The sequence below is a fragment of the Emys orbicularis genome, chromosome 21 (genome assembly GCF_028017835.1).
Source record: "Emys orbicularis isolate rEmyOrb1 chromosome 21, rEmyOrb1.hap1, whole genome shotgun sequence".
Taxonomy (NCBI): Eukaryota; Metazoa; Chordata; order Testudines; family Emydidae; genus Emys; species Emys orbicularis.
In genome coordinates, this window is record NC_088703.1 from 1,233,837 (window position 1) to 1,258,574 (window position 24,738).

Sequence of the window (24,738 nt, forward strand, 5' to 3'; positions counted from 1 at the left end):
CAGTATTCTTGCCGCCAAGTTAAAGAAATATGGGCTGGATGAATGGACTGTAAGGTGGATAGAAAGCTGGCTAGATCGTCGGGCTCAACGGGTAGTGATCAATGGCTCCATGTCTAGTTGGCAGCCGGTTTCAAGCGGAGTGCCCCAAGGGTCGGTCCTGGGGCCGGTTTTGTTTAATATCTTTATTAATGATCTGGAGGATGGTGTGGACTGCACTCTCAGCAAGTTTGCAGATGACACTAAACTAGGAGGCGTGGTAGATACACTAGAGGGTAGGGATCGGATACAGAGGGACCTAGACAAATTAGAGGATTGGGCCAAAAAAAACCTGATGAGGTTCAACAAGGATAAGTGCAGAGTCCTGCACTTAGGACGGAAGAATCCCATGCACTGCTACAGACTAGGGACCGAATGGCTAGGTAGCAGTTCTGCAGAAAAGGACCTAGGGGTCACAGTGGACGAGAAGCTGGATATGAGTCAACAGTGTGCTCTTGTTGCCAAGAAGGCTAACGGCATTTTGGGCTGTATAAGTAGGGGCATTGCCAGCAGATCGAGGAACGTGATCGTTCCCCTTTATTCGACATTGGTGAGGCCTCATCTGGAATACTGTGTCCAATTTTGGGCCCCACACTACAAGAAGGATGTGGAAAAATTGGAAAGAGTCCAGCGGAGGGCAACAAAAATGATTAGGGGTCTGGAGCACATGACTTATGAGGAGAGGCTGAGGGAACTGGGATTGTTTAGTCTCCAGAAGAGAAGAATGAGGGGGGATTTGATAGCAGCCTTCAACTACCTGAAGGGAGGTTCCAAAGAGGATGGAGCTCGGCTGTTCTCAGTGGTGGCAGATGACAGAACAAGGAGCAATGGTCTCAAGTTGCAGTGGGGGAGGTCCAGGTTGGATATTAGGAAACACTATTTCACTAGGAGGGTGGTGAAGCACTGGAATGCGTTACCTAGGGAGGTGGTGGAGTCTCCTTCCTTGGAGGTTTTTAAGGCCCGGCTTGACAAAGCCCTGGCTGGGATGATTTAGTTGGGAATTGGTCCTGCTTTGAGCAGGGGGTTGGACTAGATGACCTCTTGAGGTCCCTTCCAACCCTGATATTCTATGATTCTATGGCGGCGCAAGCGCTGGAGGGAGGGGGGAGAAGCAGGACACAGCTTTTTTTTTTTTTCCGCTCCGCCGGCAGCCCCGGACGTTGCGGGGCCCTCTTAGGCGCGGGGCCCCATTCCGGGGAATTGGCTGAATCGGCTTAAAGCCGTCCCTGGTCCCTGCATACCTTGCTGAGTCACAAGGTGTATCTGCTTCTCTCAGTGGGTCAGTTGTAGCTGATGGGCCTTAACGGGCCATCAAGCAGGCTAGGCCGAGCTGACACCAACTTGTCTGGGATGTCACCCAGAAGCAGAGCACAAGTGTGAAATACAGACAGTATAGAGCCAATATTCATAACTTCAACTACAAGAATGATACAGACAGCATAATCGTAACCAGCAAGCCAGAACCTTGTCTTAGACACCTTATTTGGCTCCCTTTATACGAGATTTGGTGCCATTACAGGACCTTGGTTGCACCAATGATCTATACGGTCCCAGTTCATGTCAATAACGTCACACCCTCGCCCCCCGAGTGCCGGGCCCCCTTGCACCAGCGCACCCCTTCTGGCTGTGCTGCGAATTCCTGCAGTGTAGGGTGGCCTGTAGCCGGCTGCCGCGGGGTCTCCTGGAACAGGCGTGTTCTGCACCAGGGTTAGCCCTGAGCTGTCTGGAGCTAGGACCTGCCCGTGCTGAGCCCAGCTGGAGGCCAGGGGGAGATTGTTCCCCATGAGTGTGGAGGAGCCTGGTGCAGTCACTGGTGCCTGTCAGAGCACGTGCTAAGCGGGCGTGAACCCATGCTTGGCTGCTGGTGCTGCGCCCCCTCCTGCGCAGGAGTCACTGGCGATGCAGGGTTTGTGGTGATGCCGTGGGGGGGTCCATAGGGGCTGCACTAGGCCTGCTGCCCCCCACCAGTGGCATGGGGCTTCCTTCCACCGCACCATCCATTTCCCCCGTTTAGTTCTGGGCCCCGAATGGGGCTGCGGGGCTCAGCTCAGACGCTCCCACCCCGCAGGCTCCTGGAGCCCGGGCTCCAGACACACCTCAAGAGACACATGATCACCTCTCACCATGCGGTGGGGGGGTGCCGTGATCTCCAGCCTCCTGGCATCGGCTGGCCCCGTTGGGCTCGTGTCTGCCCAGACAGGACGCTCATGTGACGTTGGGAGGTGCCACTGGCTGCTTGGCATCTCGTTCTCTGCCCCTCGGGGGGCACTGCCCGGCCAGCAGGCCAGCCAGGGAACCCAACCCACCGTCTTGGTAGCCAGCTGCCAGGGGCCGAGGGGGCTGTTGCAGCAGGGCTAGAAAACCCTGCTGGCTGGGGCTGGTGTCGGCTCTTCTGGCTAATCAGTAACGATTTCCCGGAGGATCCGCAGGACCTGTGCGTTGGCCAGCTCCCAGGGAGACACGGCCCATTCAAACCATTGTCAGTCACAGTCTGCGCTACATGAGCTCCGAAAGGTCCCAAGTTAGGGCGCCTGCTTCCCAGCTGGGCATCTGAGATCCCAGGCCCCAAGCCCCGCCTCTGTCCATTGCCTTCTGTCACGGAGTCCCCGGGCGATGCTCTGGAACTGCTCCCCACAAAGCCAGGCAGGACTCTGGGGAGCCTCCTCTCCCTCGGAGCAGACTGTCTTCAGGGCAAGAAGCTCACACGGCTTCACCTCCTGGGTCTCTCCTGGGAGCATTCAGCATATGCCCCTCCATGCGCTTCCCACAGCGAGTCCGCCCAGGCAAGGTCCTGGGGAAGCCAAAGGGTTCTGCACCCCCCACTTCGCAGTCAGACGTAACTCTCGGCCAGCCAGTAAAACAGAGGTTTATTAGATGACAGAAACACAGTCTAAAACAGAGCTTGTAAGTACAGCAGCGAATGGGACCCCTCGGCCGGGTCCATTATGGGGTTCAGAGAGCCAGACACCCACGTCTGCCCCCACTCCTAGTCCCCAGGTAGCGCCAACTCTGAAACCTCCTCCTTCTCTCGGCTTTGTCTCTTTCCTGGGCCAGGAGGACACCTGATCTCTTTGTTCACCTTTAGCTATTTCCTTGCAGGGGGGGAAGGGGCCCTGGCCATTTGTTGCCAGGGAGACAGAGTGTCAGTGATTTATGCACACTGGCCTTTCCCCACCACCTAGAGACTTAAGAAATGCATAGGGGAAACTGAGGCACCCACACAGTATTCAGAGGAAACATTAAGAACAGTCCCACTTTGTCACACCTTCTCTCCAGGGAAACAGGGTCGCCTGGGCCTCCTCTCCTCTCAGCCCTCCACTGGAACCGGCTGGTCAGGTCACCGGGGTCCTCTCTCCTCAGCCCACTGGCCAGAACCGGCTGCTCGGGTCACCAGTCGCTGGGGTATCCATCCTCCAGGCCATCGGCTGGGGTCCCAAGTTCCTTCTCCGGTCCTCTGTAACAACAAACTCCCTCTCCCCTCCCTCGTTAAACCAGTAACACCAGGGACACTGAGTCCCACCCCCTCCGCATGCAACCCACTGGAAAATACAAAAAAACCCCAAGAAAATCCCCCACTTTGTCACACATGGACACCCCTTGCCCGAGAGCAGGGGGGACCCCGCTGGGCCGGGTGCTGCGCGGACACATTGGGAGACCCAGTCCCGCCCCAGAGCTCCCAGTGGGAACAGCCACTCTCTAACCTTCGAGCCCCGACTGAGCAGACAGCTAATGAACCGGCTCCGGTGCGGAAGCCGCCGCAGCACGTGACTCCAGGGGCGTGGGCATGTGGTGGGGAAAGGCCCAGCTGCACCCTGCTCCTCGGAGAGCACTGGGGGGTCCCTTGTCCAATTGCTCTCTCCGAATCCCCAGCAATCACACGGGCGGGCTGTGGTCTTCGGCTGTGCGTTGCCTGGCTTCTTCCTGCACGCTGCCCCCAGGCCATGTCTGGTGAGTTCGGATCCCCTAGCCTGCAGCTCCAGGCTCCGCACTGCGTCCTCCTGGGCTGTCTGCCTGGTGCCTGCGTTCAGCGGCAAGACGTCCAAGGGTTTTCATTGCACATTCTGCCTCTTACTCATCATCACAGCTCTTTTCCCTCCCCCTTCTTCCCCCCCCCCCCCCCCCCCGCCTGAATCCTGGGTTTGAAAAAACCTGCTAATGAGAACACAGGATTATTTTAACAGCCTGAGTTTGCCGGCTTCAGCTGTCTCACCTCCCGTTCCGTTCGCAGATACGCAACCTCTCAGCGGCCTGTGCTGCCGTTGGAACAGCATTACAGCCCCGAAGTGACCTCGAGCGGCGATTCCTCGTCCGGGGGGCTCCCCAGTCAGGAGAGCACCATGGAGAGGCACAAGCCGGGTAAGGCTCCCTCACACCGGCGCGGGGGCCCCGTGCACTCCCCTTCGGGTTGGAAGCATTTGAACACAGCAGAACGACTTGGGCACGTAGGCTCCGTAATGATTCCCTGAGAGGTTTTCCTGCTTTCAAGGAGTGAAGCCTCTGCAAGCCGGAATGGAGCCTGGGGCCTGATGCAGGCTCCAGAGCCGCTGTCTCTTCTCTTGATTTGGCAGCTAAACTCCCCAGCCGCCTCTGTGCTCTGTGCACCCCAGACTGGCGTGTTGAGCCCTGCCCGGCTGCTGCGTGGTGCGGGGCCGGGGAAGTGGCTCTGCCTCCTGTGCCGCTGGGTGTCCCTGCTCGGCCTGGTGCACGCCGGCAGCCCTGCCACTGAGGGGTCTCTCCACTTCCTCAGCCTGGGTGTGGTGAGGGGAGGGGTCGCTAGGGTTGGGGCAGATGGGGGTGTCACGGACTCACAGAGCGTGCCCACTCTTGGCCCCGTGCGGTCCGTGGGGGGTGCCCCTGTTAGTGAGACAGCCCTTCTCGGGGGTCCACTCTCTCCCAGGGTCAGGCCCCTCCACCTCCTGGAGCCGCACCTCTCGGAGCCTTAGCACGTCTGTCTCTGTCGTGGGCCCCCTCAGGGAGTCCACTCGCTCTGGACCCCCCGGGCCTCCACCCCCGAAGGGGTTGATGCAACCCTGTTCTCTAGACCGGAGCGACTCTCAGCCAGCATAAAACAGGAGAGTTTATTGAGGGTTGAACCCAGCACAGGAAACTCTCAGGGCCTCAGGCCTGGCCTCCCTCAGCCCAGCACATCCCAGTCTCCCTGCATCCAGGTAGGCTCTGCCTGCTCCCCCTCTCCAGCCTCGAGCCCCCCTGCTCCCAGCTGGGCATCTGAGATCACTGGCCCCAGGCCCCGCCTCTGTCCATTGTCTTCTCTCCAGGGAAACAGGGTCGTAAACTGGGGCCTCCTCTCCTGCTTCTGTCCTCTGGCTGGAACCGGCTGGTTAGGTCACTGGGTCCTCACTCTGCAGGCCATTGTCCGCCCACTGGCCAGAACCAGCTGCGTCTCCTCAGCTGGGCCTCCGGGTCACCAGGTTGCCAGGTCACCGGTCGCTGGGGTCTCCATCCTCCCGGCCATCGGCTGGGTCCCCAAGTCCTCTCTCCGGTCCTCTGCAAAACACACTCCCTCTCCCCTCACCTCGTTAAACCAGTAATACCCAGGGAAACTGAGTCCCACCCCCTCCGCATGCAAACCATTGAAACTCCACAGAAAACAAGAAAACCTCCCACTTTGTCACAGGGGGGAGGGGAAACTGAGGCACGTAATTGCCCACGGTCACGTGGCAAGTCAGTGGCAGAACTGGGAATAGAACCCAGGTTTCCGGACCCTCAGGCCGGTGCTGTGTCCACTCTGCCGTTCTGACAAATCTTGACTGAGCTCCTGGCCTCGGTAATAGCCTGCAGCGGGGAGTCCCGCGGATCAGGTCTGCCATCAGCTCTGTAGAAGGGTTCCATGCCTTTCTCCTCTCCACACTCAATTGGCTGTTTTCGAGAGGGGCAGAAATCAATGAATAGAAACATGCTGAAAAGCAGACGCTGGATTTCTCCAACCTTTTCTCTGTGCTGATCTGGCCCCAGCCCCCCAGTGGGTTGGTGATGGCTAGTTCACTTTTGTTTCGCCAGCCAAGTGGGAGACTATTTCTTTATAGATCCTGTTTCCAGAGGGCGCTGACGGGTCTGCTCTGCGGGGAGAGCCCCACAGATGGGGCGTTGATACAACAGCCCAGGCAGATCCTGTCCCCTGGCACCTGCTCCCAGAGCTGCCATTAACACGAGTGGGAGCGGCTGCCTCACCATGGCAGAAACTCAAAGCTATTAGAGAAGGGATGTTAAAATTCCCAGCCTGTGTGATCTTCCCTAGAGGAGCCTCAGTGCTTGGCCAGCCAGGTTACTGACCTGGTGTATTCACCTCAAGGGTCAGAGGAGATACAGGTGCGATAAACTCTCTCGCTGTCTGACGTTAGAACAGTGCTGAAAAGGATCAGGGGGGGAGGGTTCCTCGGGTGTCTGGCATTCGTTCTAAAGCTGAAAGTTTATTGCTCAAACACAAACGAGCATTTATAGTGAAACTGAACTCGAGTTATTATACCAGACAAACCTCATTGAAACCTATTTAAGCCTCTCTCATTTTGGAGGCAGACTATCGCAGTCTCCTCTTTTCATTAACAACGATGCATTGGTGCAGAGGAGAGGGGTGATTTGACTCCGCGCTGATGGTATGTGAAGAGTATTTGCCGCTCCTGTTGGTAACAGACAGACCTGAGGTGGAGGAGGGCCGGGTAGCAAAGGGGGGGAAAGGCGGCTTTGGGTGTTGTCTCTGGGACACTGGACGGCTGGTCAGTTATGAATGGATGCTTTGGCTGGTAGGTCATCTGGGGCAGCTGGTGCTTGGACCCCAGTTCGCATTCCACTCAGGGACGTCGTCCGCCATCTCATCTGGCTGTGCTGAGGCCGTCCAGGTGGCTTCAGGCTTTGATTAGAAGCTGAGAGTGAGAGACAGGACAGGAGGAAAGAAATGGTGGGGGAGAGCATAACACAACAGGGACGGGCAGGGAACAGGCTCTGCTCTGGCTCTGCGGTGGTGGCAAGTAGCTGTCCCCACCATGGGCTGAGATAAAACACCAAGCTCCTTAAACGGGAGTGAGGCCTGCTGGCCGCCCTCTCATGACGGAAATCTGCTCCCTCAGCCTCGGGGGCTGAGACCGGAGCTGCCGAGACTCTCGGTCTCTTTTTAAGAATCCCCAAAAGGGGAAAATCCGGGGGCATAGTTCATCCCTCGTTATTCCGGCCGACAATTAGGCCTAATATCCCACGCCCCGATTTTGGTGCAGTAATTTCCAGCTCCACATGGTCTGTTTTTAGCAGGTGATGGTGCTGTTAACCCAGGCCATGAGTCACTCGTGCTGGTGGTGGTTTGCACTGGCTCAGTCTCTGTCGGGTTTTCTTGCCCTTGTTCATAACATTTGTTATTCCAGTGTTCATTCCCCAGCAGGCCAAAAGTTCCAGGTATTGGGACCTCTTGTGAACTTTCACATGCTCCTTATGGTGAGCTCCCCAGGAATGTGTGGGCCCAGTTATCACCAGAGGTCAGGGCCTCTGTTGTGCCGGGCACTGCCCAGAGCCCATGAACAGTCCCTGCCTCACACAGCAGGAGGAGAACAGAGCCCATAGAGGCAGCCCCCAAGGCAGGTCATGGGCCGAGATAGGAGTAGAGACTAGGCGTCCTGTCTGCCTGGCCCACCCCGCTCCTCCCCAGAGTCAGACACCCAGAACCTACTGGATGCAGCCGGACTCAGCAGCTGTGCTGGCTGGCAGGAACGCTGCCCCCGAGGGACTGGAGCTGTTCGAGTTCTCCATGTGCCCGTCACTAACAGGGAGTTAGGACTGGATTGGTTCCCCCTTGGATGGGGCTGTTTTGTGGCGGATGGTTTACCCCTCGCTGAATCCTTTGCTCATGGCTTGCTTCTCTTGGGGAGGCGCTGGGCTGGCCCTGGGCATGCCCAGGTGGTTTGGGGACCAGGTGGAGGTGCCAAGCACTGCCTTGTGAGCAGTGGGCCCCTTTGAGGGGTCTCAGACTGGCCACTCAGCCCTGAGTCACGGTACGCCTCAATCTCTCCGGGGCACATTTTCCAAGCGCCTAGGGGACTTAGGCTCCTCCCTGCATGTTTTGGAAATGCGACTTAGGCCTGCCGTACTCTTGACTTAGGAAAATGTTCCCCTCTCTGTGTCCCCGCTCTTCCCCGCCCTCAGGTGGTGAGGCAAGGAGCAGGTTAATGTGAGTGAGGCCGGGGGGTTGCAGGAACGGGGCCATAGCCCCTCTCAGCGGGAAGGGGAGACGGCGACAAACCCTTAGCGCAGACACCGGGGAGCAGCCGCGCACGGCTGGTCTGTGTCAGCAACGGGCGATTTCCTTCGGCGGGATTATGAACAACGCCAAATCCCTGTGACCAGCCACCATCTGGCTAGGGCAGCACAGCTGTGAGCGCACCAGCTCGGAGCGCCCGCCAGCAGGCTCTGCCGCGGCCCTGGCGTGCTCGCGCCTTGGGAGGGTCCCTCCAGCGGGCTGGCTTAGGGTGCGGCTGGGAAGTAGCGTCGGTGTTGAGCGGGAGGTGCTCTTCCTTCTGGGAGAGCCCAGCGCTGCGTTAATGGGGGCTGGCCTGGGCAAGGGAGGAGCAGTGCCCTGTCCCCTAGTGGCTCCGATTGCAGGAGCCGAGGTTCTAGCCATGGCTAATTACCAGCTCCCTAAAGCTGCCCTGTGCTGACGTGCAGTGGCACTGCGCTCCGAGGAGGCTGCCTTTCACCGCGGGGCGGGGCGGGCTGTTGGGATCCACGGGGCCTGCTGTGCGAGTCGTTCCTGATGTGGCGTGCTGGTGGATTGTTGCAGAGCCCCTGTGGCACGTGCCGGTGCAGTCCAGGCTCCCTACTGCGACGGGGAGCAGCATGAGCAAGCGGCCCAGCAGGCAGGAGCTGGCCGGAAAGGATTCTCCCAACCGGCCTTCCAAAGTGAGTGGAGCTTCTCCCCGAACCCGGCCCCAGGCTGCGCGCCGTATGGGCGCTGTTACAGCGTGCAAGCCCCTCCGCCCCAGCCCTAGTGAGCCGCGGGGCCGTCCTGGCTCTCCCCTGGTGAGAAGCAGGCGGCTCAGTTCGTAGGGTTTGTCTCGTGCAGAGGCCTAGCGCTAGGGGAGGCGACCGCGCGGGGGCCTGTGTGCTGGGGCAGATACCCCAGGGAAGCTGAGCCCGCGTGTCAGCCTCTGCCCCCAGTTGAAGGGGAGCTGTTGTTCTGGGGGTGGTGGCCAGGCAGTAAGCGCTGCCCCAGGTTGTGTGCTCAGCATGGCTCCCAGCACTGTGTGCTTTAGGGAGGGCCGTGCTATGTCCTGAGAGCAATACCCACCTGAGCGCGTCTCCGGGAGCGTTCGGTGCCGGGGCAGAGCCAGTCACTGCTCCAGTTAGACCCATCTCTCAGCAGGAGAGGCGCTGCAAGCCCCGCGGCTGAGCAATGGAGCCGCTCGGCGGCTGTCCTGGCTTGGCAGCGCTGCATGAGAGCTCTGCTCCGTCACATCCCCAAAGCAGGCCGGCCTCCGCTGCACCGTCTCCGCAGCGGGCTGCAGCGTAGTCTGGGCACGGCTGTTGTCTAACCCGCCGGGCACAGCCGTCCTGCTGCGGGTGATGCTTTCGAATGCCCCGGTGACAGCGCGCCGTCCCCGTGATCTCCCCAGCGAGTACACCGCTGCTAGTCTGTGTGCCAGTGAACTCCGGCGTGGCCCCAGCCGACCCGCTGGGCTGCACCCGCCTTCCCCAGACCCAGCAATCTGAAAGGACCCCAGCCCTGCCGAGTTACCTGGAGCCCCACGGCTCTCCCGGGGGGCTCCCCGGCTGGAGAAGGCTGGGCGGGGCTCAGCCCCCCAGTGGTGGGCGTGCAGCGGGAGTCCGAGGGGCCGTTCTCCGGTGACCCGCGGAGGGGCTGTCTTTGCAGGGTGAGGCTCAGTATTCCAGCCACTCCAGCAGCAACACGCTGTCCAGCAACGCCTCCAGCAGCCACAGTGATGAGCGCTGGTTTGACACGCCCGAGCCTGCCGAGGGTGAGCCAGACCCCGTCTCCAAGGGGGGCTCCAGCGACAGCGGCATTGACACCACGCTCTGCGCCAAGCCCTCCCGCCTGGGGCCGCAGAGAGACCAGCTGCCCAAAGCCCTGCCGGGCTCTGCCCACTACGCCAGCCTGCACGAGAGTGGGGCCAGGCCTGGGAGCAAGAGGAGGGAGCCTTCGCCTGCCGTCAGTGCGGGCAGCCACAGCCGAGGCTACCGGCCCAAGATGTACGCCACAGGGGCCAGCGCGGCCGGGCCTGCCGCAGCCCCCAACCATGGCAGTGAGCTCTTCAAGCAGCCAAGGTAACCCGGCCTGCTCAGCCCGGAGCGCTGGGGTGGGGATGGGAGGGAAGCAGGGGAACCCCCCCACCACCAGTGATGGGAAGGCTCCAGGGGTCTGCTTGAGCTCTTGCTGGGAGGCTGACAGAGGCGAAAACTGGGGAAGAGCCAGTTCCCTGGCCAGCCACTTCCTCCCTCCGCCGGTGCTTGGAGCTGGTCATGTGCTGTGCCAGGCTGGGTGAGAGACGCTGGCCGGGGAGGTCTGAGCATGCAGCAAAATACCCAGGAACCCGAGAGGTAGGTGGGGGAAGGGCTGAGGCCCGGTGTAAATGTAGCTCAGATCTGATGGGTGTGGTCAGAGTCTGCAGCCCTCTCTGTGGCCCAGCTTGGGGGAGGGGTTACATCTGGCTCCCCCCTGCTGTGGGGCTGGAGGGCAAAGCTCAACGCAGGCTCCTGGCCCTAGTGTCCTCCAGGTAACAGCCAGCGCTGCAGAGCCCTCCTGCGGCCATTAGGCCTGTGCTGGAGAAATACGATCCCCAGCTGGGGTAAATCGGCCCTAACTCCATCAAAGCCAGCAGGCCGAGCCGATTTGCACTCCTGGCACCTGAATGTTCTGGCCTGGACGAATCGTCTCGTGGGAGAGGCAGGGAGGCACGTTCCCCTGCAGGATGTGAAATGCCTGTTAGTGACCCACGGAGAGAGGGCAGGTTCCTAGCACCCCTCTGGGGCACCGGCTAAAAGCCCTGTCCCGTATTCCCTGGGGAGGCGTGGCTTTGGTTGGTGACACTGTTCTAGCTTCTTGCTGTATTGCCAGTCCCAAGGGTTCAGAACTCAAGAGCCCCGCCCCCCGAATCATGGGATTTCCAAACTGCTCCCCGCTGGGCTCGGTATTCGCTGTTGGTTGGGGAGCTCCTGGGGTGTCACTTTCAGGCCTTTCTCTGTAACCACCAAGGCACAGAACCCCCTAATCACATGACTCCAGCAGCTGGGCTCTAAAGGAAAAACGCCCCAAATCTCATGAGTTGGCAACACCCTGCTTGTCCGCTAGTGCTCGTCTCCCCCCCTCCAGGTTTGCCATCTCAGCCATGTTTAAGGGACACCGGATCTGTTCCACTGAAACAGTGAAATGCAGCTACAGCTCCTGCCCCAGCCCCGACTCCCCCGCCGGGTTCTGGGGTTTTACAGCCCCTGTGTTTGCTTGATTTCCTCTCCCCAACTAGAGGGGCAGCCGGGAAAGTGATTCTCTTCAAAGCACCGTTACCTTCCCAGAGTCACAAACTGGAAACTCCGAGCCAAATAGACTTTACACACGAACTTCTGGGGGTCACGATTCCGCCAGTGAGGAGTGATTTGGGGGTGCCTGTCCGGGGTCCCTGTTTTCACAGGTCGGGCTTTCCGCCCCAGCCGAATCCCGGCCCTTTACAGGGTCTCAAGTCCCTGCTCACAGCTGCATATCTTGCCCCGTTGTAAAACCAGCAGGTCAGACGTTCTCAGACAGGGCTGGTTTGTAAAGTGCCAGTGTCCCTTTAAATGCTCAGACCCGCCGAAGCCCAGAGACTGGGCCACGTGCTAATCTCTGGCCCAAACCCAGCGCTGACGCGGAGCAGCAGATTTTTAATCCCAACCCAGAAACCTCCCGGGTTTTGTACCGGTTGTGGTGTTTTAAAAGGGGGGAGGAAAGGGGGTCACCCCAGAGTGGCTTGTTCCCAGCCAGGGGGCACTGGTGCTGGGGGTGAAATCGGATTTCCGCCTGACCTGGAATTGATTTGCTTTCGTTTTTTGTTTGTTTGTTTTTACTTTGTAGTAATTTCAGTTTGCGACAAGGCCGCCCTGCTCAGGGTTACAAAACACCCGTGGCTGAGAATCCCAGGCCCCCACACATGTCCCAGTCCAGCTCCTTCCAGCTGTCTGCCTCTGTCCCCAAATCCTTCTTTTCCAAACAGACCAGCAGGAACAAGCCGGCGTTGGGGTGGAAGAGAGCCGAGGAGACCCCCACGAGACCTGTGGCCTTCACAGACCCAAAGAAGTAAGCGCTTCTCATTGAGCCGCCGGCTGGTGGGTTGGGGCTGAGCAGAGCGCCAGGCGTGCGGGATCTCTGCCATGGGGATTGGCCAAGTCAGTGGTACTTGAGTGATAGCCTTCAGTAGCTTCTCGTCCGCTGCCTCGGTGCACGTCGGGCCGCGAGTTCTGAGCCGAGCCCGTCTGCAGGCGGGAGCCGCGCTCACTCCTACCGGTGGGGGGGCCCCCCCCATTCCGCTCCCGGCCCCCAGCCCGGGCAGCTCTTGCTTGGCACCTGAGGAGGTGGGCATGGGCGGCCCCCCGTGGGCACCAGGGCAGGTCTGCAGCTGCCACCAGCACATGGGCGGCCCCCCGAGGGCACTGAGTGCAGGGTGGGAGGAGCTGGAACGAGGGGTCTGAATCCCCCCCCCCCCCACGCAGGAAGGCAGGAGGGCCCCTGCTCTGGGCCACCTCTCACAGGGCACGGAGAAAGGCTCTGGCATCTCGGCATGGGTAGCTGTGCCCACAAGGATGCACGCAAACCCCTCCAGCACAACAGGGGTTAAAGTCAGAGGTCAGAGAGGATGGCGGCCATGTGCCTGTCTCAGACCACTCCTGCCCAGCGTGGCGCTCCCAGCAGAGAGGGCCACGGCTCTTTGCTGCGTGGCCAGGCGCGCTGTGGGCCTGCCATTGCCGCAGTCCAGCTCACCAGGAGGCCGCCGGGAGCCTCCCGGCCTTTCACCTAGCAAGGCTGGTGGATGAAAAGGAGACCAAAGCCGTGGCGCCCCGTCCCTGGGGTTTAGGGCCTTCCCTTCTGTCTCGCCAGTTCCAGTTCATGCTGACGCTGTCTCTCTTCATGCTGTCTCTGTTGTTCACGATCCTCCAGCTCTCTCCGTTTTAGCTCTTTCTCCCATTCCAGCCCATTCCGCTCCACGGATGCTGCGCGTGGCCGGGAGGATCCCCTGCTGGCCGGCGAGCGTTGCCGGGAGGATCCCCTGCTGGCCGGGGGGGTCCCTGCGCCCTCGGTATTTACTGGGCTCCTCCCCACCCTTCCCCTAGGCGTAGGAAGGAGGGGTCTCGGGAAGCCCTCAGCAGCCGGCTGACCACTCCCAGCTGGGACAGACACTGGGGCCTGCGCTGCATCTGCCAGGCTGCTTCCCTCAGAGACAGGGATCAGTTCATTCGAGCGATCTCCCTTCTCCAGCTGGGCAATGAGCTGTTCTTTGGTGAGCCTCCCCCTGCGCAGCCCCCTCTGCTTGCACAGCTCCACCAGGTCGCTCTTAAGCCGCTTGGCATACATCTTCCTACTGGCCACTCACAGGCCTGTGTGCTCACTGCTCCCCACAGTTTCCAGGGGGACCCCTAGTATGCCAGCCCTTCTCGAGGTCACCACCTCTCTGCCAGGGTCGAGCTGCAGACTCCTCCGCCCCTGGGACCACTCTCTGCGATCCCCCGGGGGACCCTGTTACTGCAGGAGTCCTTCTCGCTGGTCACACACTCCCGGGGTGATAACCGTCTCTCTCTAACTCTTCAGCACGCCTGGTCCCCGTCAATCCCCCTTCGTTTTACTGCTCCCCAGTCACTTACTGCAGGAAGCGCCGTCCACGGGGTGCAGTAGATCCCACCTCTGCCACCAGTTGTCACGGAGTATGGGGGAACTCAGGGCCCTGCACCCCCGGCTTCCTGCGATTCACCATGACTCTCAGCCAGCCAGTAAAGCAGAAGGTTTATTTAGACGACGGGAATACAGTCCGAGACAGGTCTTGCAGGCACAGACAACAGGATACCCCTCAGTTAGGTCCATCTTGGGGTCCTCGGGCACCCCAGCCCCCCTTGGGAGGTCAGAGCCCTCTCTGCCTCCCAGCCACCTCACCAGCCAGCTTCTGAGACTCTGCCTTCAGCGACCCCTCCCACAGCCTTTGTTCAGTTTCCCGGGCCAAGGTGTCACCTGGCCTCTCACTCCTTCCTGGGTTCTCATGTTACATGCTCAGGTATTCTCCCTTGGTCAGTCTCCCATCCCCCAATGCAGACTATCCTAGCCACACTCCCCTGTCAGCATTCAAAGATCACAGTAAGAACAGTCCCAGTTCGTCACACCTTCTCACTCGCAAGCTCTGTCGTTCCCCTGCCTCCTACAAAGGCTAATAAACGGCGCAGCCCCTGGTCTCGCCTGCCCCACTGGATCCATTGCTGCTCCCGTGCCGGCCAGGGCATGAGAACCACTCCAGAAAAGCCAGGATTGGGCCAGTCACTTCCTGGGCAGAGCTTTTCCTGCCCATCTCTGCCGGGCCCCAGCTCGGGCTGTCGAATCGCACCACCCGTGAATCTCCTAATCAGACATGCCCAGTGGGGAGGACTCCTGGGTTGTAACCCCACATCTCACCTGCTGTACCTTTAGCAAGTCACAGCTCTGTTCCTCAGTTTCCCTGCCTAGCTCTGTGTTTGTCCAGACCGTGTGCTCTTTGGACTGTCTCACTGGTCCTGTGCACGGGGCCCCGATCTTGGCCGGGGTCTGGGCATCGCCCGGCCCAACGGGGCCCTGATCTCGGTCGGGGTCTGGGTGGCGCCCAGCACGACGGGGCCCTGATCTCGGTCAGCGCCCGGCGCGACGGGGCCCCGATCTCAGTCAGGGTCAGTGGGCACAGCTGTCCTACAAATAACTCTCACCGGGCAGAAGTTTGTGAGGAAAATGATGGTTTCCATCGCTCCTGCGTTGGCTCGATGCTTTACAAATGGAGTCACTGTTCCTGCCCCAGAGAGCTGACGAGTGACGCCCGAATCCAGCCGGAGCACTGGGGCGGACAGAGTTTTCCGTAGGATTGAAAGGAGCAGGGGGTGGGGGCTCGCCTGTCCGACAGAAGGGCTGTAAACACCCAGGGGCTTTGGGAGGCAGACACCCCTCTTGCCTACGGGCATTGACCATCGGGCCTACCGTGCTCTTGGCTAACGGGGGCTGCTCCTGGAGCCGGTCTCTGAGCACGTCCCCTCCCACGCTGCTCTAGGCAAATCGACATGAACACCAAGAACGTCTTTGGGCAGCCCAGGCTGCGGGCGTCACTCCGGGACCTGCGCTCCCCCCGCAAGAACTACAAGTCCACCATTGAGGACGACCTGAAGAAGCTCATCATTATGGACGGCTTGGGCCCGGAGCCAGAGAGAGCCATGGTGGGTGCAGGCCGACAGGGTGGGCCCCACTAACAAGGGGAACTCTGCTCCCTGCCCATCTATCTAACAGCAGTGTTGAGGCTCCAGTGGGCCGGACTCCTGGGTTCTGTTCCCAGCTCTGGGCAGGGAGTGGGGGCTGGGGAGCCAGGACTCCTGGGTTCCATCCCCAGCTCTGTCACTTATCTTGTGTGTGACCTTGGGCGAATCCCTTCCCCTCTCTGTGCCTCAGTTTCCCCTCCCACACTGTACTGTATGCTCTTTGGGGCAGGAACAGTCGCTCACTGTGCTGTCCCCAGCCCCAGTCTCCGATGAGGCTGCTCGGTGCTGATGTGACACCCCCAGTAGTGACCCCGGGTTATCGTGGGAAGTAACTGTTTCTGCGACAGTCTCCGCAGAAGACTCTCCAGCGGACGTTATCAGACGAGAGCCTGTGCAGCGGGAGGAGAGACGCCAGCTACGCCAACGCCACCTGCTTCGAACAGTCCCTAGCCAGCGACGTCCTCTTCACCAGCACCTATCCGTCCAGCACGCTGCCCACCCGGCGGCAGCACCCGCAGCCGGGCAGCGGCGGCCTCCCCGAGAAGAAATGTGAGTATGGCACGGGTCTCGGTAAGAGCGGGGGGCTGGCAGCCAGGACTCCTGGGTTCTGGCTCTGGGAGGGGAGTGGGGGCTGGTGGGTTAGAGCAGGAGGGGGCTGGGAGCCAGGACTCCTGGGTTCTGTCCCCAGCTCTTGTCACTGGCCTGCTGTGTGACTCCGGCTGCGTCACTTCCCCTCGCTGTGAAAGGGGGGGTGATGTACCGTGGTTGGGGGTCCCTAGGTGACGAATGTGAGAGAGAGGCAGGGTAGTGTGTGACGTTGGTGCTGCTGTGGTCCCGGTCCGTCAGGAGCGCACACAGGGGCCTGCCTGGCAGAGAGATGTCATGCGCTGCACGTGTGCTTGTTAGCTGACGAGAGCTGGTTCTCCCCGCGGGCGGGCGCAGCTCCCCCTCTGGGAAGAGCCAGGGTGTCTCCATCCAGCCCCAGGCGGGTCTCCTTGAACCGTCACGGGACCGGCCCCTTCCTTCCCTCTCTCCCACATGCCTCTGCCTGGATGTGTCATTGCACGTCGGTCCCTCCTCCCAGCACTGGCCCGATTCTTGCCAGTGGCCGTGAGGCAGGGCCCCGCTGGCAGATCGCCCCGGGCTCCAGTTAGGTGCTGGAGAAGGGCCCCATGCGGGGTGGGGTCTGCGGGCGTGTGCGGGGCCCCAGCGTCGGTTCCAGGAGCCGGGGTGGGGCTGGATCAAAGGACTGGAGCATGTGGATTCTGCAGACCAGCCCCAACGTGCTAATGGGGATGATTGGTTGACCCACAAGCTGGGGTGCTCACCCCCAGGCTACACTTGGCCCCGGCATAACCACAGGGCAGTGGGCGGGAGCTGGCAGCAGGGCAGCGTGCTGCTCCGGGGGGTGCTGGGCCTGCTTCCCGGCGCTCCGAGCGTCCTCTGACCCCTCTGCTCTCCCCAAAGCCACCATCTGTGCCTCGGAGCTGTCACTGAGCGACGCGCGGGACAAGCCCCCCAGACGCCTCGACCCGGGGCTGATGCCCCTGCCCGACACGGCAGCTGGCCTGGAATGGTCCAGCCTGGTCAACGCTGCGAAGGCCTATGAAGGTAGGAGCCCCGGCATCTGCAGAACACTGGCTCCCCGCGGCCAGGAAGCCGAGCCGAGCCGTGGCCTGCCAGCGTGGGTGTGCTGCTGGCTGCCAGTTCGCCGAGCCGCGCCCAGACAGCTGCGGCATGGGGAAAGTATTGCCCAGTTAATGGCAGCGAGAGGGAAACTGAGGCACGACCTCCCTTTGCAGGAGGCGACGGTGATTGATACTGACCGTGGCCTCATTGGCCGTAGAGCTCTGAGAACGGAGCCGGGGGGGGAGGTGCTGGAACTAGGGGTGCAGGGGGGCTGAAGTGGTTTCCATCATATCCAGGGTTTACAGTTGGGTTCCATGGCTCCCAGCCCCCCACGGTACACACTGTTCCAACGCCCCGGGGCTGGGGGCAGCAGGGCGGGACGTGCCATGGGGGTTGCTGGGACAGTGACGGGAAGTGGGTATGAATCGGGGGTTTCAAAGCCACGTGGCTAACGTGAGTCATTTGTGCACCGTCCGCGAGTCTCCTCCGTCCCTCCGCTCCATCTCTGCCACCCCTCCTAGTTCCGACTCGGAGCCAGGGAGCCCCAGGCCAGCGGGACCGGGCAGAGTCCCTCACGTTGTCCCCTGGCAGCTCAGCACTTGGGGTGGGCCCCCAGGTTCAGAGCCGCCCTGTGATTTGGGGGGCTTGGCTCAAGCCCCCAGAGCGGGAGCGGATTCCAAGGGGTGTCCCAGTCGGGTCGCTTCGCAGCTGCCCGGGCGGGCGATGGGCTCTCGGCCATGGGGTGTCTGTAGGGTGGCACTGGGCGTGCGAGGAGGAGAACGGTCTGCGCTGGGTGGGTTCCCTGGGCGCGGTGCTGCAGGAGCTTGGAGCAGCTGGTCACAACGGTCCCTGTGAGCAGGGCCCCCGCTCGCTGCTCGGATTCCCTCGTTTCTGCCCCTAGACCTGCCCTGCCACAGGTGGGGTGAGCAAGGGGCCGATGGCTTTGCTACTGCCCGTTCCACTGGGATCCAGTAGAACCCGTCCCCCTTCCCAGCCAGCGTAACCCCAGCAGCGCTACGGCTGCCCTGGGAGCCAGGCCTCACCCAGGCTGGCAGTGCCTGGCGAAAGGCTCCGTCTGCTCTCCTCCTCTGGGCCGGCTCCGCCCAACGCCCTCGAGCCACAATGGGTCCGGACCTGTCGAATCTCCTGGTCTGTGCGTCACGCTCACGTGGCTGGGAGCCCCACCCCAGGAGACGCACGGGAGGCCTTGTCGTGCGGCTCAGGGAGAAATACAGGCGCCCAGCACCCTGCTGTGACCGAGACCCCTCCCCAGGTAGGAGGCTGTTCCCCTGGCGCTGCGCCAGCCCCGAGGCCCTGCTGCCGTGGGGAGTGCGTGGGGCAGCGCCGTTAGTGGTTAGAGCACAGAGCTGGGCACCAGGAAGCAATGGGGCCTGGTCGTGGGGGAGCAGGGGGGGAGGGTGGGTCTAGCGCTGAGCGGTAGGTGGGGAGCAGGGCCAGCGCTGTGTGCAGGGCCCAGCGTATCCATCAGCTCACACTGCTGCCCCTCCCCACGTCCAGCGTCTTGGGGGCGAGGGGGCTTTGCTGGTGAGGTGCCCCCCTGCACCAGCTCTCGCGGGCTGTGCAGACGGCAGTCTCCAAAGTAGCCTGAAAAGCCCCCGGGTCCCCTCGTGCTGTGGGGCGAGCCACACCTCTGCTCCTCACCGTACCCGGCTGCCGACTCCAGACAACGCTGGGTCCGGCCCGTCACCTCGCCTGTGACTTCCACTGCCGCTCGCATCCCCAGGGAGCCGCGGCCTCGCCAGCCTCCCAGCCAACATGGCAAAATAAACAGCCCCGGTTTGGGCAAGGCTGCTAGCCTGCGGAGAGGAGCTGAGTGCCACGGGAGGCCAGCGCTGGGAGCGCAGGCATGGCCAGGCCTTCGCAGGGAGATCTGAGCCCCCGCGGATTCTCACCGCCCTGTCTCTTCCCATCCCCCCCCTTCCCGCATTGACATGTACCGATCTGTGGGGGTGGGGGCCTACTTCAGCCCCACACAAATACCGCCCCCCCCGTTCCTAACCGTGCCCGTTCAACCCCCGGATTTCCGCTTGGAAGAGAAAGGCGTGTAGCCAGAGTGAGCCGCGGGGCAGCAGCAGAGCGAGGGTTAACTCTGGAAGGGGCTGCAGGTGTGTGAGGAGGGGCCATGGCAGCGGGTGGGGCCATGGGCTCGGCGGGGGTGTCCTGCAAGGGGCCCTGTGGAGACTGGCGCCCCTAGCCGGGGGGGGGGGGGGGGGGGGGGGGGGCTTGTGCCGTGGGCGTTTCCCCCTACCTGCATTTGACGTGGTTCAGACTTTCCCGTGGCCTTTTGGCCATGGCACGTCACCCTGCCTGGGAAACGGCCCCGGCCCCGCAGCAGGAGTCCCGCTGGCCCGGTCTCTGCCCACGGACCCCCCGGCCGGCTGTGCTGCAGGACAGGGGCAGTCAGTGTGCGACTCCTCTGGGGCTGAGATGCTGGGCTGGCAGCCCCTGACGCCCACGGAGGGCTGCGCGGGCCAGGCGTGAGTCAGGCCGGGGGCGCTGCCTGGTAACGGGGCTCTGGGAGGAGCTTCTCTCCAGCATGCAGCAGTGACTCAGGGGCTGCCACAGCTCCGCAAACAGCTTCGTGCGAGGGCTGAGGCGGGCAGGGCCCGGGCGGCGCGGGTCCCTCCAGGCGGCATGGGCGCGGCAAAGCACAGCCATTCCTTTGCCTTGCAGTGCAGAGAGCCGTCTCCCTCTTCTCCCTCAACGACTCCGCGCTGAGCCCCGACGCCCCCCCGGCGCCCAGCCTGGAGAGACAGCCCACGCCCCGCACCACGCCCACCATGAGGTAAGCGGGGAGCCCGCGGGAGCCTGGCTCCTGCCCCTCTCTGTAATGGGGGGGCCGGGCAGAGGCTGGCGGGCAGTTGTGTCTAGCAGCAGGCCTGAGCTGCGGGCGAGGGCTCAGGCAAGCCAGCGCCTCTTCCTGGTGGCAGTAACCCAGCCAACCTTTCAGCGTGTCTCCTGGCATGGCTATCCATGGAGCTGGCGCCGTGGGAGCCGTCTGCCAGTGAGCGGAGAGCAGACGCTGCAGCCTCAGCCGGCCTGCATGGGGGGAGCCCCCATCACAGCTGTGTGTGTCTGTAGGGCAGCGCTAGCATTTCATCCTTCCCCATTTTACACCCACAGCCTGGCCAGGGAGACTGTTCCCCTGCCCCGATGCTGCCCTGGCCTGCGCTCCCCAGGGGCTGCATCAGGTCTCCGCAGCCCTGCCAGCTCCCCTGGCCCGCGCTGGGTCCCCCGGCAGGCCGGCGAGACGCACTGACCCATGTTTTCCCCCCCCAGCGAGGAGCTGCCCGTGGACCTGACGGGAAAGGTGTCTCAGCTGGAGGCCATGCTGAAGCAGCTACACAACGACCTGCAGAAAGTAAGGGGCTCACATCGGGGCTGCCCCCTTCCCCTCCTGTTGGCCCCACCGGGCACCCCCTTCTCTCTGCCACTGGGCAGCCTCTCAGAAAGCGCCATCGGGCAGGAGTGTCTGTGCCCGGGGGCTGGGGTGCCTAGTGGGTTTGAGCCAGGTGGGCTGGGAGCCAGGACTCCTGGGTTCACTCCTTGCTCCCGTTTGCTGTGGAGCTGTGAGAAGGCTGGTGGCCCGGCTGGGGATGGGGCTGGCTGCAGCCGGGAGCTCTCCAAACACCCCCCCTCTCTCGCTCAGGAGAAGCAGGACAAGGTGGTGCTGCAGGCGGAGGTGGCCAATCTGCGCCAGAACAACCAGCGGCTGCAGGAGGAATCGCAGACGGCCAACGAGCAGCTGCGCAAGTTCGCCGAGATCTTCTCCAGCCCCGTGGATAAGGAGCTGTGAGCGCTCGTGCGCCAGGTGCCACGCTCGCCCAGCGCTGTGCCGAGATCTCCAGCCCCGTGGGTAAGGAGCTGTGAGCGCTCGTGCGCCAGGTGCCACGCTCACCCAGCGCTGTGCCGAGATCTTCTCCAGCCCCGTGGATAAGGAGCTGTGAGCGCTCGTGCGCCAGGTGCCACGCTCACCCAGCGCTGTGCCGAGATCTTCTCCAGCCCCGTGGGTAAGGAGCTGTGAGCGCTCGGGTGCCAGGTGCCACGCTCACCCAGCGCTGTGCCAAGATCTTCTCCAGCCCCGTGGATAAGGAGCTGTGAGCGCTCGGGTGCCAGGTGCCACGCTCGCCCAGCGCTGTGCCCCCAGGCTGCTGGCCGGGTGGGGGCAGCCGCAGAGACCTGGGACGTGCAGTTGGCTGGAGCAACTCGCAGGGCGCTGGGGAAGTTGCTGATGTGCCGGGAGGGGCCTGTCCTTGGAAGGTGCGTCGCCGGCCCTTCCACGCCTGCACCACGTCCCCGGCAATATGGGGCTAAACACGGGGATTTACGGCTCCGTATCCCTCCCCACGGTGGCAGGGATCCGTGTCTGTTCTCTGCCCTGCCACCAGGATGTTCTTGGGGTGCCAGTGCGAGCCGTGGCATCCCGTTAAACCTCATGCAAAGGGCGCTGCTGGACACCCGGGCCAGGACAGCGCCTCCTTACCCTGCATCTCCCAGCTCCTGGGCGCGAACCTAGACGAATCCAGGAACGATCCCTGTGAAATGACTTCTGCACCACGACACACAGCCTGCATCTTACGGCCAGTTCCCAGGAGCGCAATACGGAGCTGGGCAGGCTCGGCCGCTGTCACCGACCATGGCTCTGTTCAGAACTTGCGGTGGTTTTTCTGGTGTAAAATAATTATAATGGGACTGTACCCGTACCGGAGAGAATTTAAAACTTGCCCCCCGACTCTGGAGAGCACTTCCTCAAAGCTAAATTATTTTCTAGCGAATGCAATGCTGAGAGCGGCTCAGGAAGTGCAAATTGATTGCACTGGAAATGTTCTTTATAAAACACTATATTTGTATAAATGAGACGGTTTGTTTGTAAGGCTTTTCTCTGAGATTTCTGTGCCTGGCGCCAGGCCGCCAGGGGCAGCGCTCGCACCAGCCGAGAGGTCAAAGCGGGGAGTCGCGTGCAGCAGCAGGAGGGAATGAACCTGCTCTTACGGCGGGGGATGCACTGAGACCCCCGCTGGGGAGCGCTGCTTTGCCGGGGGCTGGGAGAGACGTAGGACCGGGGTCCGTCTTTCACCCCGGGCAGGGCTGTGGGAGCTCCGCCTCTGGGGTTTGGTTTGCTAAACTGCTGGATCAGCACATGGGGTGACACAGGGCGACCTTTGAATTCCCTTTTCTAGCTGCCTCCAGAATCCAACCGGCAGCCGCTTCCCCTGCCTTTTACAGCTCGGCCCTGGGAGCCAAGCCCAGCGCTAACCACAGGGCTCCGGGAGGCTTTCCCGGCGGCTCGCATGGATACGGTACTTCGCTGCATTACTTCCTTCACGCCTGAGCGGTCACCAGGCAGCCAGGCGCATGGAGCAGGAAGGTGCTAATTTCATATCGGTGCATGAAACCTCTTGTGCCTCAGCCAGTGGGCACGGCGCGTCCCAGCTCCGCGGGCTGAGCCCGGGCCAGGTCCCCGGCTGCGCGGCGCTTCGAATCAGCTTGACGTTGCAGCCTCCTGATTGCCCCCTGCTGGCTGGGGGGCAGCGGGCGAAGCTGGGCAGAGCAGAGCCCCTCACCAAGTGCCTGGGCCCTGGGTCCCATCTGCAGGATCCAGCAAACCCTCCTCGTTTGGGCAGGAAAGCAAAGTGGCCCCCGGCCCCGGGCACTACGCGGCAGGAGGTGGTGTCAGATCTCACAGGGTCGTTCCCCCTCCCTGTGGGTCACGCAGGCCTGCGCCCCCCTTCCCCCCATCCCATGTCTGAGCCGTCGGGCTCACGGTCCCGGGCCTGGCCTTGCACCGGGGGGGGGTGTGTGTAAATTGTCTGCGGTGTTGGATAAGGTCCTTGCAGATTAAAACCTCACAATTTGCTGATAGAAAAAGCCGCCTTTTAAATGCCTTTGTTCCCCCTTCGGCCCCTGCTTGATTCTCCCCCCAGCAGGTCGGAGGCTTACAAGGAGCTCAACCTTCCCGACGAAGGGGGCTCTGGCTTGCAGCCGGCAGGAACATCGCTAGGGGGTGTAGGGCGGGAGCTCCTTGCAGGGCCCGGGGCCACTCGCCCCCCGAGAGCCTGGGTTGGATCTGACCTCCCCACCATGGTCTAACAGCAGCAGCCGCCAGGCTCCAGCCACCTGGGGCAGAGGGGGGGGGTGAGCCCTGGGCTGGCACCAAGCCCTCAGCCCTGTCCCCCCCGCCCCCCAGGCTCTAGCCAGCCCCTCGCCTGCAGAGCTGGAATCATCTGGGGCGTAGCCATGGGCTGGGCGCCCTTAGCAGCAGGGACCTGCCCTCCGCGGGGGGGCCTTAGACCCCCCCCCCCAGGGGTGAAATGACCGGAGCAAAGGGGGCCCTGAATTCGGCCCTGCTGCAGAGCGACGGGGAGGGGTGAAAATCCCCTTTAAATCCCCACACACACACCGTGACCTCAGCAGGGGCCTGCTCCCCTAACACATGTAACCTGGGGGGGCTCATCACACTCCCCTCTGGGACCGACCCACAGCCTGGCTCTAGCCGCTCGACCCCCACCAGCGCCCTGTGTGGGGGCAGGCCCAGCCAAGGGATTGCTTGGTTCCCTTTGGGGTGGGGGGGGTTTGTGCTTCCCCCTCGCCCCCGGAGTGCAGAGATTAATCCGGCAGCTCGGGGTATAATCAGGGTAAAAAGTAGGTCACAGCTGCAGGCTGCCACCAGCACCCCCCCCCCCCCCCCCCGCACATTGCCACCGGACACCCCCCCCCCCCCCCGCACACTCCCCCCAGGGCCGGGGGGGCCAATCCGGCAGCTGACTCACAGGTTGCTATGATGCCTGGGGCTGGCCACACAGGAAGTGCCTCACCCCAAACTCCCTGTGTGCATCCCCCACCCCCGTCCCTGCAGCCAGGACGCCTGGGTTCTCGTGCCGGCTCTGGGAGAAAAGACGCTGAGGCTGGGCCACTGACCATGTTTTAATGCACAGAACAATCCAAGCACATTGCAGACGGCAGCACCAGAACGACACCATGAACACAAGGGGAGGGGGGCAGCCGGGGGGGGGCAGTGCTGGCGGCTGGAAGTGCCCACGGGCTGCCCGCTGCTCCTGCCCCCGGCAGCTTTGGGGGTTTTACACTTCCCCTCCCCCCTTTTTTGAACCAGGAACAACAGAAAATAAACACCCACATCAAACAGCTTCTGTGAGGGGCACTGCCCCCCCGCGGTTCCTCTTGCACTAAAATAAATACCCCCCAGTGGGGGGGGGGCTGGCCCCATGAGACACAGCACTGGGGGCGGGAATGGGGGAGCAGCAGTGGACGTGCTAATCCCCCCCAGCACTAAGGGCCTGTGCTGGAACAGCTGGGGGGGGGACAGTGCTCTTCTCCCCCCCCCCCCCCCAGCCCTGGGAGAAGAAAAAGAAATTTCTATTTTCACATCATGCAAATGCCCCTTCCCCTAGACCCCCCCCCCCAGCCAGTCGGGGGGGGTCTCTGGGGAGCAGCCCCCCCCCCCGGGAGCACCCAGGCCTAGCACTGGCCCCACCCCCCACCTGCGGTTATGGCTTTGAGGAGGATTTTGGCTGAGGGGGGTGCACAGGAGGCCCCCCGGGGGTGCTGGAGTCGGGGGGGTCTCCCACTCGCTCT

At 62.2% G+C, this 24,738-nt stretch overlaps 1 protein-coding gene across 1 annotated transcript in view; it reads left to right on the top strand.

Annotated features, from left to right (window-relative positions):
* The window catches only part of SIPA1L3 (signal induced proliferation associated 1 like 3), a 39,248-nt gene extending 18,307 nt beyond the window's left edge, over positions 1-20,941 (top strand). The window contains exons 11-20 of the mRNA XM_065420712.1: positions 4,265-4,392; positions 8,816-8,934; positions 9,905-10,317; positions 12,098-12,319; positions 15,294-15,456; positions 15,843-16,044; positions 16,963-17,106; positions 19,819-19,930; positions 20,425-20,506; positions 20,795-20,941. Of these exons, the coding sequence (XP_065276784.1) occupies positions 4,265-4,392; positions 8,816-8,934; positions 9,905-10,317; positions 12,098-12,319; positions 15,294-15,456; positions 15,843-16,044; positions 16,963-17,106; positions 19,819-19,930; positions 20,425-20,506; positions 20,795-20,941 (1,732 nt within the window). The remainder of the gene's footprint in view (positions 1-4,264; positions 4,393-8,815; positions 8,935-9,904; positions 10,318-12,097; positions 12,320-15,293; positions 15,457-15,842; positions 16,045-16,962; positions 17,107-19,818; positions 19,931-20,424; positions 20,507-20,794) is intronic.
* Positions 20,942-24,738: the final 3,797 nt, after the last annotated feature.